We start from the raw sequence: 15,102 nt of genomic DNA on the forward strand, positions 1-15,102 counted from the left end.
GGGAGAGGAGATGGCTTGTGGAAAACTATACTTTAAAGAAAATGATGATTGGAGCAAAATAGAGAAACAAGTTTTAGACAATTCGCTCTTCGGATTTTTAGAAGTTGATATTGAAGTCCCTAAAGATAAATGGAACTATTTTAGTGAGATGTGTCCAATCTTTGTGAACAAGGAATATGATGAAACTCTCTGCGGAGATTATACTTTAAACCTTTTAAAATCCTTGGAAAGAAAACCAACAAAAAGTAGGAAGCTAGTTGTAACATTGAAAGCAAAACAAATATTAATCAAATCTACAAGACTTAGATGGATGTTAGAACATGGTTGTGTAGTTACAAAACTATATGGATATATTGAAGCTAAACGGAGAAGAATTTTCAAGGGCTTTATGGATTGGGTCTCAGATGAAAGGCGAAAAGGAGATGTTGACTCAAAGTATGCAATCATCTCGGAAGGTGCCAAACTTGTGGGAAATTCAGCATTTGGTAGAACAGGAATGGATAAGAACAAACATAAAAAAGTAAGTTTCTGTAATGAAGTTCAATTTAATAGAGCTAAAAACGATTACTTTTATTATGATGCAGAGGAATATAATGGAGTTTACGAAGTAACAAAAAGAACAAGAAAGGTTAAACAGAATATGCCTCTGCAAATTGCCTGTAGTGTTTATGATGATTCAAAGCTAAGAATGTTAAAATTCTACTACGACTGTATAGATAAGTATGTCGATAGGTCTGACTTCCAGTACATTGAAATGGACACTGATTCAGCTTATATGGCTATTACTGACAATACTTTAGAGGATTTGATTAAACCTGAGATGAAGGAGGAATTTGAGAGAGATAAATGTAATTGGTTTCCTCGGACCGATACAGAGGAGCATCGTCGAATAGATAAAAGAACTCCAGGACTATTTAAAGTAGAAAAAGAGGGTGACGGTATGATAGCATTATGTAGTAAAACTTATTGTATTTGGACAAATGACGATAAATGTAAAGTTTCTTCTAAAGGTGTTCAGCAAAAAAGAAATAATTCTATTCTAACTAAAGAAAAATATTTAGAGTGTCTTGTAAATAAACAAACAATAGATGGATTGAATAAAGGATTTAGATATCAGAATCAAGAAATGAAAACTTATGAACAGAAAAAGATAGGATTATCCCCTGTATATGGAAAAGGAGTTGTGATGGATGATGGTATTCACATTAGACCTATTATATTTGAGTAAATAGAGTAAGTATAGAATTTTTATAATCATGTTTTTCTAATAATTTTAATATAAGTAAGCAGTAGTAACCACAATGATGAGTATCAAATTTTTGTATTTGAAATGTTGAAGTCGTGATTTCGCTTGAAGTATTACGTTTAAGATATTTTATTATTTCCTCGGGTGGGTCCAAACCAAAAGAGTCAAAATAATAATATTCACTTTTATTTACTTTATAACAGACCCAATGAGTACCTTTATTGTTTGAGCTGTCCAGGTTTATGATGCCCACTTCTATCTTTTGTGGTTTCTCTGGAAGAGTGTCTCTCATAAACACTCCTCTAAAGTTTTTAATTTGTAAATCTTGTGCCAATTTCAATAAATCTATATTTGTTAGTGGCTTCAAATCTTCGCACAACATTTAATAAACCGAAATAATGGTAAAGAATTGATAAGAAAACACTCTCTCGCTCGCTTGATTTTTTGTCATTATTTCATGGTGATTTTTTTTTTCACTCCGACGACCGATTTTTTTTGCATATTTTTAATGAGGAAATTTTTTCGCTCCGACGGTCGACTTTTTCTTGCATATTTCACCTTCATTTGCATATTTTCGCCTTCATTAACTGGATAATCACAGATATCGTGAATCGCAGATATCGTGAATCGCAGATATCGTGTGGGGGTTGAACTCGGGCGTTGTGATTATCAGACAGTCACTCTACCATTCTGATATCAGACCAAATTTGATAAGAGAGTTGAAAAAGTGTTTAAGTGTAAAGAATTTGTTATCAGTTGGGGTGAAAATTGACTGTTTTGAGAGGTTGAAAAAAAGTGGTATTATTTTCGTACTCGGAGTACGATTTTCGTGCTCGCCTAAAATGGGTGTTTTTCAGCTAATTGTCTTGTTAATTTAAGGAAACAGAAGAGAAAGTGTGGAAATATGGGTGAAAATGGAGATTTCAAAAAATGGTGAAAAACGGAAACGGTACTATAATCCTCCATTACTATACTACTGATAATTTCCAAGAAGCCAAAGAAAAAACTAAGAAAGAACCAACAGTAAATTTCACCCACACTCTCAGGAAAACTGATACAGCTAGAAGCAGCTCCAGAAAAGGTGTGCCATCTCGAGAATTGACAATAGAAGAGAAAATAATGAATATGAAAAACGCTATTTCTGATTAACAACTAATCCAGTTTCATTTTTCTTAGCATAAACGGTTTTAACATTCTTAACACCTGCAGCGCTCACTCTAGTTAAATTGGTGTTGGCTAGTTCATCTGTATTAATATTATTTGCAATGTTGATAATCTCTTCATTGGTTATAGCATTTCTTCTATTATTCCTAGTTATGCTTAGAGAAAGTTTGGGAATTTCCACTTGTTCTGACTTCTGTTCTTCTTTATATTTCTTAGCTAGCTTGTTATAGTTGCATCTCTCTTCGTTCAATAAACGTTTCAGCTGAACATTCTCAATACTTGCTGCATTTAGAACTTCTTTAATACATTCATTCATTCCTATCTGACTTACTAAGAATGTCATAGCCTTTTTCAACTCATTTTTACTTCTGTCATCCGCTTTGATAGCATCAATACTATTATAAATGCTTTCACAGGAATTAATATATTGTATTGCAGTTTCACGTGTTATTTCACTTTTAGTATAAATACTAAGTTGGTCAATAGACTTTCCGATATCCGGAAACATTTCTAGAACTGAACGATTTAAAGTATTCAATCCAACAACACTTTTCTCCATTTATTACATGAAAAAGACCCATGGTTTTGAAAAATGAAAAATCAGTTTCGAGGTAAGAGGAGATTTATCAAATTCGAGTTAGCAGTCGACTTCAAAGTTTTTTCTTCTACTACTCTTTCAGTTTCATATATTTTTTCAACAGCAGTTGATTTATCTTTTGACTTGATAGCAAGATATTTACTAACGTCCATATCTTTTGATAATTCTCTCAGACCTCTATATAAAGTTTGAATAGAAAGATTGTGTTGTTTAACCCATTTCGTCTTATCGATTTTTAATGGGGCTTTCTCTTGATCACAAATATACATTTTTGCTAGTAAAATAGCTCGCGTCATTTATCTATGATTTATAACATGAAATAAAATAACATAACTTTGTATAACATTACATACCAATATTCAAATATATAACTCCTAAATCTTTCTTCCTGATCTTTTTCTGCCTAACTAGTTCATCCAAAATAGCATTAATTTTATTATACTCCCCATTGTTGCCTGCTTGAAATGAGGCGATGGATAGTCTTAAAGAATTTATAAGAGAGTTAGTATCTGATGGAATGAAGTTGAAACTTGGTTTTATGGAACTTCCGTCTACAGTAGATGTGTTTTTATCTTTTGTAACAAAGTAGTGCTTCTTAATAAATTTCCATTTGTCACTAGAATCGGAATTGTATTTTTTACTAGTGTTATCAAACCCTTGATACAAAGCATTTGAACAAAACAATATTTTCTGATAATTTGAAATATCATCAGATTGAATTTTTTTCAAGTCGGGAGACTTTTTGATTAGTAATTCCATTAATCCTTCTGTTGCTGTGTACTCTTCATTGTTGACTTTCAGAATGTTCTGATCAAAAGTAATTCCCTTATTACCTATAGTATACTTTTTCTCATCTTTGTTAAACTTGATTGAATACCCAGCATTACTTCTATCAGATCCATCTTGAAGATAACTAACAATTAGATTGCTGACTACTAAATTGGATGAAGAACTAGGTAGAGAGGGAGTTTCTTTTTGAATCGTATCGAGTGATTTCTTTTGAAGAATGGGAAGCTTTGATGTTGATGGTGCTGTAGTTTTTGAAGGTGCTATCGATAGTTGGGTAGGTACTTTGAAATTATTCAGTGTTTCGACTATTTTATTTTTCTCATCAATTATTTCTTCTTGAAGCTTTTTATTAGACTCCAAAATAGGTTTGAAGACATCTATCCTATGATCTTCTATATGTTCCAAATCTGATCGTTCCTGTAGATTTTTGATTTTGTGCTCTTTTCTATTCTTCAAAAACCCTTGAACGATGTCATTTCTCTTCTTAGGATCATAAATTTCGACTACAGAGACCATTTATTACTTAAAAATTATATCATTATATTCACTCGTATTTCTTATGTAATAAATGGAAGTAGTAGATTACACTAAACATACCAGGGATCAACTACGTGTTATTTTACGTTCTAAGAAAACATTTAGCAATGCTGAAATTAGATCTATGAATATGAAAGAGCTTATAAAAGCAATCGAGGAATCAGATAACAAACAAAATGCAGAAAACCAAGATGCTACTAATAAAGAATCGAATCTTCAATTGCGAAATCTGTTTCCTTTCGATAATGCTGTTTTTAGTGAGTACAAAGAAGTGAAGATGTTTTGAGGGATACCGTTCACACAGGAAATTCTAATGATATACAGTCATTTCTAGCTAAAAAAGAATCTGATGTCTTAAAAGATGTTTACGATGATAGTGTGAAAATATATTTTTCTTTAACATGCGAAATGAAGAAAGAAGGAGCTGAGGAACTTCGTGTTGATCATTTGAATACAAAAAATGAAACATTACACAAGGGGGATGATAGGAAAGCCTTCTTCGAGACAGTCAAATCAGTTTTGATAAACAGACTAGATCAAAATCAAGGTAGAGGATCTGGTTTTAGACTTAATAGAATCATAGGTTTAAGAATGTTTCAAACTAGAATCAGACCATTATCAGGATCAAAATATATAGAACTACCTGATTGGATTAAAAATAAGAAAGCAGTAATCAATATAAAAAATAAAGATGATAAGTGTTTCATGTGGTGTATCTTAGCTCATTTATTTCCAGTAGAAGAAAACTCCGAGCGAGTAGCTAAATATAAATATCATGTTTCTAAAATTACCTTTGATGGATTTGAATTTCCTTTCCAGGTTAAAGATGTGGATAGGTTTGAGAAAAAAAATAACTTAGCTGTCAACATTCTCACTCATAATATTGAGGATAAAGAAAAAATAGATTCATATAAAGTATCCAGAAACATTAAAGTAGAAATAAATCGAGTCGTAAATCTTTTGCTGGTAACGGATAATTCTGGAGAAGGTCACTATTGTTTAATTAAGAATATAGATAGATTAATGAATAACAAAAATGGCACAAGAAATAAATTTTGTATTAGATGTCATAATAACTTTTTAACAAAAGAAAAATTTGAAAACCATTTAAACGACTGTAGGAGTAATTCTCCAATCCAAATGATCAAACCTTCAAAAGATTATATTCAGTTTGATGGGATTCAGAAAACTCAGAAACACAGATATGTTTGCTATGCAGATTTTGAATCTGTTATCTATAAAATTGATAGTGTGAATTACTCACCTAAGCAGTCATGGAGTGAAAATATTGGAAAACATGTAGCTTCTGCCTTCTGTGTAGTCGTTGTAGATTCTTTCACACAAAAAATCTATGACATGGTAAGCTATGTTGGATACGATACTATTTTGAAATTTAATGAATATATCCTGAACATAAGTGAAAAGCTATTGAACATCGCTGATATGAAAATAGAACAATTGACTGAAGAAGAATTAAAATCATACAATAGTTGTAAATCTTGCCCTGCATGTGGAAATATGTTTCATGGGGATAAAGTTAGAGATCACGACCATTGGACTGGATTATACAGAGGACCTCTATGTAACGCTTGTAACTTATTGAAACGTAGAAATAATTTTATACCAGTGTTTTTCCATAATCTTAAAGGCTATGATTCACACCTCATTATCAGTGATGAGAAATCTAGTGACTTATTAAAGAAAAGAGGTGTAGAAATTAAAAGCATTTCAGCCAATATAGAGAAGTTCATTAGTTTTAGTTATTTCTTTCATGATGAAGATCGTAAAAGATATGAAATAAGATTCTTAGATAGTTTAGGATTCATGCCTTCAAGTCTAGATTATCTCAGCAGTAACCTACAAAATGATGAATGTGTTATTACTAAAAAGTATTACGATAATGAAAATATATTTAGTCTATTAAGACGAAAAGGTGTATATCCATATGACTTCATGGATTCCTTCAAAAAATATTCTAACACGGAGCTCCCTCCAATTGAAAACTTTTATAATAGTTTATCTAGTGAGAACATTAGCAGTGAGAGTTATGAATATGCTCTAAAGGTATGGAATGAAACAAATTGTAAAACTTTAGAAGACTACACTAGAATTTACATGGTTAATGATGTGTTACTATTAGCTGATGTGTTTGAAACTTTCAGAAATGTGTCTCTTAAAGAATACAAGTTAGATCCATGTTGGTACTATACATCTCCCGGATTAGCTTGGGAGGCAATGTTATTCAAAACTGGAGTTAAGCTACAAACAATTAAAGATATTGAAATGTATAACTTTATTGAGAAAGGTATCAGGGGAGGTATGTGTAATGCTATGTTGAGATATTCTAAGGCTAACAATAAGTACATGTCAAATTATAATCCTGAAGAGGAATCAAAATACTTACTTTATCTAGATGCTAATAATCTTTATGGATGGGCAATGAGTCAAAAATTACCATACGATGATTTCAAATTTATGAATGCTGCAGAGTTTAGTGTGGAAATGTTAGAAAATCTCAATTCTCAAGGCAGAGGATGCATACTTGAAGTTGACTTAGATTATCCAGATAGTCTTCATGATAAGCATAATGATCTTCCATTTTGTCCAGAAAATAAACGAGTTGGTTCTACCAATAAATTAATTAATGATTTTAGTCCAAAAAGAAATTATGTGATTCATTATAAGAATTTACTACAAGTATTAGAGCATGGTTTAATGTTAAAAAAGGTTCATCGTATAGTTACTTTTAAAGAAAGCAATTGGCTAGCTCCTTACATAGAATTGAATACCAACTTGAGGAAAAATGCAAAAAATGATTTTGAGAAAGACTTCTTCAAACTTATGAACAATTCTGTATTTGGCAAAACTATGGAGAATGTTAGACATAGAGTGGATGTGAAAGTGGTGTCAGATATGAATAAGGTCATGAAACTAGCTGGTAGCAATAATTTTAAACAGAGACATATTATAAATAAGAATATGATTTTAGTTGAAATGACTCAGAAAGGTATAAAACTAGATAAACCAATTTATGTGGGGATGTCTATTCTAGATTTGAGTAAATACCTAATGTATGAGTTCCATTATGATGTTATGCTTCCCAAGTATCCATCCAATTTAAGACTGTGCTATCAAGATACAGATTCTTTTATCTATGAAGTTAAAACTGATGATGTTTATGAAGATATGTCAGCTATGAAAGAACACTTTGATTTTTCGGATTATCCAAAAGAAAATAAACTTCATAGCATTGAGAACAAGAAAGTAATTGGTAAATTCAAAGATGAGTTAAATGGTAAAATAATGACTGAAATTGTTGCTTTTAGACCGAAACAATATGCTTTTAAAACTGATGAGGGATCAGAACAAAAGAAGAATAAAGGAATAAAAAAGTCTGTAGTCAAAAAGGAAATGACTTTCAATGATTATAAAAATTGTTTAGAAAATAGAACGATTGAAAGAAAACAGCAAACGCTTATTTCCTCCAGCAAACATGAAATTAGTAGTGTAAGACAAAATAAAGTTGTATTAAATAATATAATTGGTAAGGATAAGGAGACTAAAAGATATTTTGTAGATAACATAAACTCCCTAGCTTTTGGACACTATCGAATCAAAATTTAGTTGTAAATCCTACTCAATATTTCACTTATCGATTCAACTGAAGAACGACTATCTGTTTCAGACTCGCATTCTGATGGAGAATCAGCATATATTTTTTCTTCACTTGAAGTTGAAGCTTCTTCTTCTGGAATCGAAAACTTCACATTAGGTCTTATGAAATTCATCCGACTATCAAATGGTTTTTCGCGTTCTACTAATGTCTTCCGTTCTATTGGAATCGAAGATTTCTCATCAGGTCGTTGAAGAAGATCTTTTAGTTTAATTTTAAGATTAAGTGCTTTGAAGTGTGCTAGAAATACTTTCCATCTTGCAAAATCTTCTTCACTAAACCCAGTAGTGTCGATGGCCTCAGGATTACAGAAAAAGTTAGCTGCGATTTCTTTATCAATTCCCGATGTTTTGTTTAAAACAATATCAGAATTATAGTTTAATTTTATGTCAGATTTTCTTAAATAAGAAATCTGTTCATTTTTACTACCATGTGCTGTTGTATCATATATTAACACACATTCATCGAAATTATTGTTATCGACATACTTGGATACAAATGGATCTATGTTTTTATCTACCTCAGATAAGAAAATCCAAACTCTACACGATCCTCTAGTATCAGCATCAAGATATGTTGTTCTATGAACCAAAAACATATTCCACATATTAAAATGTCTACTGATATCCCCAAATCCTTTCATCTTATTTTTTAAGAATTTAGAAACATCATCATATAAAATTAATACTTTAGGAAGGGGTTTGCCGTCTAGCTTACTCTTTTTTACGTTTTCTTCGCCCCATGTTTTGAAATTGTTTATCATCTCATCCACTGGATATTTATCATCAATTACTATGCGATGGTTTTTGAAAACTATATTACATGAATCATTTTCTTCTGTTTCCGTTTTTGAGCACAGATAAAAAGATATAAGTCAAAACCCCTTCCAGCTAAAAATTCTTGATAAATAACATGTCTAACAAAGGATGATTACCACTTCCTGTGTTTCCTAAAACGATTATATTGCGCGGAGATTTAAATAACTGAGATTGATCGAAGTTCATTTATTGTGTAATTTTTTGAAAATTTTTAATTCAAATTTATTATGACATTCCTGAAATCATATTTTTCCAACAGTTTCAATAAAAGTAGGCAATAATAGCCACAATGATGAGTATCAAAGTTTTGAATTTGAAAGGTAAAAAGTGTAATTGGGGAATCTGGGCTGTTTTGTTTCAAATATCTGACTAATTCGTCGGGAGGGTCTAGACCAAAAGAGTCGAAATAATATAGATTGTGCATATCCTTCTTATAACAAACCCAATGAGTTCCCTTGCCTTCCTTTTTATCAAGATTTACGATGGCAACTTCATTTTTTTGCGGTTTATCAGGAAGACAATCGCGCATATACACCCCTCTAAAATTTTTAATATGTAAATCCTCTTTTAATTTTAAGATATCTACATCTGTTAATGGTCTCAAGTTTTTTCTGAACTCTGAGAGCATTTACATTGAGCAGTTATTGTGTCTTGTGAACTCTGCCCATTTTGTAGTTTGTGCTCTTGGAAACAGTGATTACGAGGCATGTCTTATATTGAATATGGCGTGCATACTGATAAGGGCGTGTGGCTCAGGTGGTAAGAGAATTTGCCATGACCCTGTTCCACTCGAGTTCGGTTCTCGTTTTTGACAACTTCTTGTGTTCGAGGCAGTCCGCTGCCCTGCTTCACACTTCCGTGATAGCGGGCGGATCCCTCCAAAGGCAATTCACTGCCCAGCTCCACATTTCCGTGGTAGCGGGTGAATCCCTTTAACACCAATAAGGCAATTCATTGCTCAGCTCCACATTTCCGTGGTAGCAGGTGAACCCCTTTACGTCACTAACTATGAACCGAACAAGATTTGGACACGCCCCCTAACTTCTCTTGTTTAAAAATCTTATTCAAAAAAACTTCTCTAAAAATAAAAAAAAGCCTGCTCAAAAAAAATAATGCAACTTCTCAGGAACTCTTCCTCTACTCATTGAACGTAAGTTAAGCTGCTCGCGTGCAGACGCCATGTTTGGGGTTCATGGCTAAGATGTTGTCAAATTCACTCTCTAGTGAAGCGGCTGGCAACACTGAACGTCCCCCAGTTCTGAATAATCGCACAAAGTTAAGATTGTAGGCATGCATACAGTCGCCATGTTTGGGGTTCATGGCTAGGTATCAAGATACTGAACGTCCCCCATGTTCTGGATAATCGCTCAAAGTTAAGACAAACTGGGTAAGTGATAAACTCGCGGTAGAGATCCTTAAGGTAATAAGAATGAATCCGTAGTGGAGAGACTTGGGGTATACTATTGGTTTATTCCGTAGTGGAGAGGTGGCAATAGGCTGACGAGAGCCGACGATAATCTGACAGAGCGTTAAAGGAGCGCTGACCACCTGATGGAGGGCCCGAGGAATTTTCGGGAAAATAGGGGGTCATTTTAAAAGGTCGTTTTTGATTGATTAATTGGGTTATCCTTGGAGATTGATATCAAATTTTGACAAAAGTGGTAATAATTAGAGGCGGGCCCAAAAGTGTTCTAGAAAGGACAATTATATACTCTGGTGACGTATGAAGATGGAAAGAAGTAAAGGGTTTTTTTAAACATGACAGCCCATCGTCATAATAGACGTCAGCGGGATGAGGGACAGTGTTTTTTCTTTTGAAGTTATTCAAAGTTTTTGATGATTTTATCAAGAATTTGCCTAAAACCCTTCCATTTGGAGGGGTTTTTTAAAATGGGAAAAGTGGGCGGAAAACTGCACCAGAGCGTGACTTTTTATACTACTAACAACCTCCTATTACTCAGGTGATTCGCGAACAATCCGTTACGGACGCTCCGCGTTCGCGCGCGGTTGAAATAGGAACCGCATACGTACGCGAACCGTTCTTAGTAAATAGCATACTTGAAATCCGGGCCTTTGCCGGGCCTTCGCGGGCCTTGCCATAACTTCTTTCAGAATCAATGTATTCGAACCAACTCAATCAGGTATGATAGAGCTCCACGACTACTACAAAACGGTATTATTTGGAATACTGTATCTTGTCTATGAACAGAGTTACAGAGCAAAAGGAGCAAAAAAGAAGCAGGCCCGCCCCGGGCCTGCCGGGCCCTGCGAGAAAATCTATGATCTGTAACTTTGTTCATAGATATGATACAGTATTCCAAATAATACCGTTTTGTAGTACTCGTGGAGCTCTATCATATCTAATTTAGTTGCTATTCACTGAAAACGGTTCGCGTGCGGTCCGTATGCGGTTCCTATTTCAACCGCGCGCGAACGCGAAGCGTCCGTAACGTACCCGTTCGCATTTTATCTGTGTAGAGGTTGTTTACCTCGTGTGTGCCGAATAACACCATTACGAATTTCACGAATTCAATTTTACGTCTCAAAAAACCCCGAAAACTCTAAAATTGTTAATTCAGTAAACATAAAATCACATCCCTGGTAAGTAGAACAGTGACCCGAACAGCCGATAATTTTCAGTTCCTGTCTATTCTGGTCCTTCTGATTCCCTATTTCTCAGAATGCTCTATAAATTTTCATGCGCATCCGGTCAATTTCATCTCTGCGTGTGCTCCTAGCAGACATTTGGTGAGTGTGGACAACCGGATTTATGGATACACAGATTTTTTCTAAATTTCAGATCACGCGGATTCAGAATCAATACACTATTCTAATCCCTGTAATTGCTATGGTTGTGAATTTCGTTCTGATTTTTTATATGCATACAAAATCGAAACTCGCAAAATTGTCAAAAGTTCAAACGAAACAAGAAAGGTCCATGATCCGGCAGACGGCATTTATCGCCACTTATATTTCAGTTTATGAAATTGGAAATTTACTGGTTCGCATTTTTCCGGTGAGACTTTTTTTGTCAATTCGAAGTCTCGAAATTTGGAAAATTCCAGGAAGTCTTCTCCAGCTGGTCATCTGACGCCAAGGACCTCTTCTATTTCATCAGATGCCTCACAATTTGCTCTTTGAACTTTTTTGTTTACTTTTTGTTTACCAAATCGACAAGGAAAATTTTTCGCGAATTTTGTTGGTGGAAAAAAAGTTCTAAACAAATTTTTGTCACTTCATGTTAATGAATTATGTCTGGTATGTGTTTTGTTTTTTTTTTTTGCCAAATTTCTGATTGGATTCGAAGTTTTTGCAACAAAAGGTAGGTTTAGGGTTGATCATTCTTCGCTTACACTGTTATACTTTCACAGGTGAATCGCGCAGAACATTATATGGGCGCATTATGGCCCATACTGTGAATGTGCGCATATAGCGTTCGTTATGCCCGCTATATGGGTTGGTTGTTGCTGGTCGGTGGTGGTGGGCGTTCAGTTAACAGGGAAAGCATATGCCCCGTCCGTGCTCGCATATAGGATCCATATTCCGTAAAAACTCTTATACAATGTCTCTCCGAACCGTTAGGTTAGCTTTGAGCCTATATATCTGGTTTCTTATAAAAGATATCAGAAAGTGGTCAACGGACAAAATGTGTATTATGATATCAAAAGCATTTTGTCAGTTAACAACTTTTCAATATTTTTCACGGGAACCCAGATAAACTGGCTCAAAGTTGAAAGTTAAAAGGGAAGAAGTAGGCCATTCTATTAATGTGTTCATGGAAACCTGTTAGAACATTTATTTACAGAACAGGACAGTAATACAGAATAAAATACAGAATACAATGTAATACAGAACATTTAATTGTTTTTTGCACAAAGAATAGCTCGAAACTCTCTTCTTGATATTCTCAGGATAAAATTTTTGGTTCTCAACGAATTGTATGTATGACTGTTTGACTATCGAAAAAACCGGTTAAAATCATAGTTTACCAAGACATATGTTGCCTTTTGGAAAACATATATAGATGTTGGATTTTAGGCTTGGAACAAGAATTCAATTGAACTTTGTCGGAATTTTGTCTTTGAGAAGTTCAACATTTTCTGCAGGCCGTGTTACGAGGTTTACTTCAAAAAATCATGTCAAAATGAGGTTTCTATGTTAGCACAAATTGACCTGATGCTCTGCCTGCTTCCTTTACGTGAAATTATTCTATATTTTCACATGAATCGGATTTTTTTGCCGATTTAATTGTGTAATTACGCTGAAGAAGTGCACAACGACGCTCCGATATCCCGCATCGCGCGTTGTTTACCGTAAATCTACACACAGATTTTCGATGAATTTGCAGATATTTTTGCCTGTTTTTGTTCGATTTTGCTTGATTTTATACGATTTCATCGGTTATTTTTTACTTTTTTTACTTGCAAACTCATTTTCATCGTTTTTAGCCGTTTTCCTCAAGTTTCTATCGACAAATTCCACAAAAAAAGTTATTTTAGGCCCACCGATGGATTTCAACGCCTCGCTCGTCTACTTGAAGCTGAAAACCAGAAGTTTTCGGTGATTAGCTACAGGTACGTAACATGCATGGTATTCAGTTTCTCAATGAGTTTATTTTTAGAATCGGAGTTCGGGATTCGGTGACGGCTGAAACTTTCACCTTCTGCACTGGCCACACGACAAATGAAAGAAGCAGCACCAACAGAAAAAACGAAAAGGTTAGTGAATTTTGTGGTTGAAATGCTCGAAAATGTTTAGAAAAATAAAAACCTGCGAATTTTTTTGACTGAAGTTGCAATGAACATTTTACTCTTGTGGCTATGACTTCAGTCTTTCGGAGCTTTTGAAACATTTTGATGAAAAACGTGCTAAAATCTTTTCGGTGTGAATAAGTAAAATTATCGAAAATGTTCTAAGTCTATTCAGTTTTTCTGAAAAAAAACAACCAAGATCAACTTCTCGATTGGATGGTCGTCTAATGGACGTAAAGAGGGAGAAAGGCAACGAAAAGATGGAGTTCAGCGAGCCAGGAGGCAAAATGTTTAAAGGTGGGGGGACATGAAAAAAATAATGTTCTCGAAATTTCGTTTAAATATGCCCCTCGAGGAGTTGAACTTGTGAGGGCGATGATTGAGGGTGCGGCACCGCTACCGACTGAGCCACGCGGGCAAAGAGGAAGCGCACGCCCGATTGCAAACATAAATTAAGCGTTGTACACCGTGACGGTAGAATGCATACTCTAGCTACAAAAAAACTACGAAAAATCTCCTGTCCCCCCACCTTTAATTTTTTCGCTTTTTCTTTTTTTTAAATGTTTTTTTTCTCTTATTTTTTTTGTCATTTTTATTAATTTTCAATAAATTTGTATTGGTGAACTCTATTTTCAGTTTACAGAGAATATTAGGACCTGGGGAGGGGAGGAACTGCTGCGCGGCGGCGTGGATCCTATATGCTTTGGTCGGCGCATGGACCCTATATGCTCGCACAATGCGCCCACATATGTTTCGTATTTCGAGCATATACAACACCGCGCGATCCCATATAACGTTCCTCGCGATCCACCTGTGTTAAAAGTCTAAAATATTACCTTTTCAGGTTACGATGTACCTAAAAAGTACCCAAGAGATCCCAAACTATACTATTGTTCTTATACTGACAATTATGATTTCATCTAGACACGGAAGAAGGAAAATATGGAAAATTGCGCACCCGAAAACAAACAATCCAATCAAATTATACCCCTTGTTCTCTAATATAAATAGTGGAAAAGTGTCACACTTGGACAGAAAATTCTATTTTTGAGAATCTGAGAATTCGAAAAAAAAATCTAATTTTACAGATAATCATGGTTTTCTCGTTTCTCACTGATCCATATTATTTCTCAATATGTCTTTATATAACTGGAATTTTCTCATTTCCCATTCATTTATTTGGGGGTTACTGCATTTTATTTCAAACTCCGCCCACAATGAAACATGTCAAATGGGTCATGTTCAATTTACATTTCTTCAATGCTTGGCTAGATTTGACTATAAGTATTTTCAGTCAACCATTTATTATTCCGCCGGTTTTCGGCGGATTCTTTTTGGGAATTTTTGTGAAATTTGGGGTGGATATGAAATTACAGGTTTATGTTATGGTCACGCTTATTATGAGTAGGTTCTCGAAAATTTTGAATTTTTGAATTTTTGAATTTTTGAATTTTTGAATTTTCGAATTTTTGAATTTTTGAATTTTTGATTCAAAAATTCTCGAATTTTCTGACATTTTTGAATGT

General features: G+C 34.1%; 5 protein-coding genes across 5 annotated transcripts in view; 3 read left to right on the plus strand and 2 right to left on the minus strand.

Annotated features, from left to right (window-relative positions):
• Positions 1-10: 10 nt before the first annotated feature.
• On the plus strand, positions 11-1,228 carry CBG24020 (the record flags this gene model as incomplete). Its single annotated transcript, XM_002647998.1, has 1 exon — positions 11-1,228. One exon carries the CDS (start codon positions 11-13, stop codon positions 1,226-1,228), a length of 1,218 nt encoding a protein of 405 aa, XP_002648044.1.
• A 1,153-nt stretch (positions 1,229-2,381) lies between these two features.
• CBG24021 lies at positions 2,382-4,313 on the minus strand (the record flags this gene model as incomplete). The annotated part of the gene is made up of 2 exons (XM_002647999.1): positions 2,382-2,920; positions 3,362-4,313. The coding sequence occupies 2 exons, from the start codon at positions 4,311-4,313 to the stop codon at positions 2,382-2,384; spliced, it is 1,491 nt and encodes a 496-aa protein (XP_002648045.1).
• Positions 4,314-4,365: 52 nt separating this feature from the next.
• CBG24022 lies at positions 4,366-7,958 on the plus strand (the record flags this gene model as incomplete). Its single annotated transcript, XM_045241034.1, has 2 exons — positions 4,366-4,605; positions 4,659-7,958. The coding sequence occupies 2 exons, from the start codon at positions 4,366-4,368 to the stop codon at positions 7,956-7,958; spliced, it is 3,540 nt and encodes a 1,179-aa protein (XP_045091232.1).
• On the minus strand, positions 7,955-9,533 carry CBG24023 (the record flags this gene model as incomplete). Its single annotated transcript, XM_002648001.1, has 2 exons — positions 7,955-8,778; positions 9,458-9,533. The coding sequence occupies 2 exons, from the start codon at positions 9,531-9,533 to the stop codon at positions 7,955-7,957; spliced, it is 900 nt and encodes a 299-aa protein (XP_002648047.1).
• A 5,443-nt stretch (positions 9,534-14,976) lies between these two features.
• Positions 14,977-15,102, plus strand: part of CBG24024 — a gene marked incomplete at both ends in the record, with an annotated part of 6,457 nt that continues 6,331 nt past the window's right edge. Inside the window, one exon of the mRNA XM_002648002.1 lies at positions 14,977-14,980. Within this exon, the coding sequence (XP_002648048.1) occupies positions 14,977-14,980 (4 nt within the window). The remainder of the gene's footprint in view (positions 14,981-15,102) is intronic.

Source organism: Caenorhabditis briggsae, assembly GCF_000004555.2.
Source record: "Caenorhabditis briggsae AF16 supercontig from assembly CB4, cb25.NA_080, whole genome shotgun sequence".
Lineage (NCBI taxonomy): Eukaryota > Metazoa > Nematoda > Chromadorea > Rhabditida > Rhabditidae > Caenorhabditis > Caenorhabditis briggsae.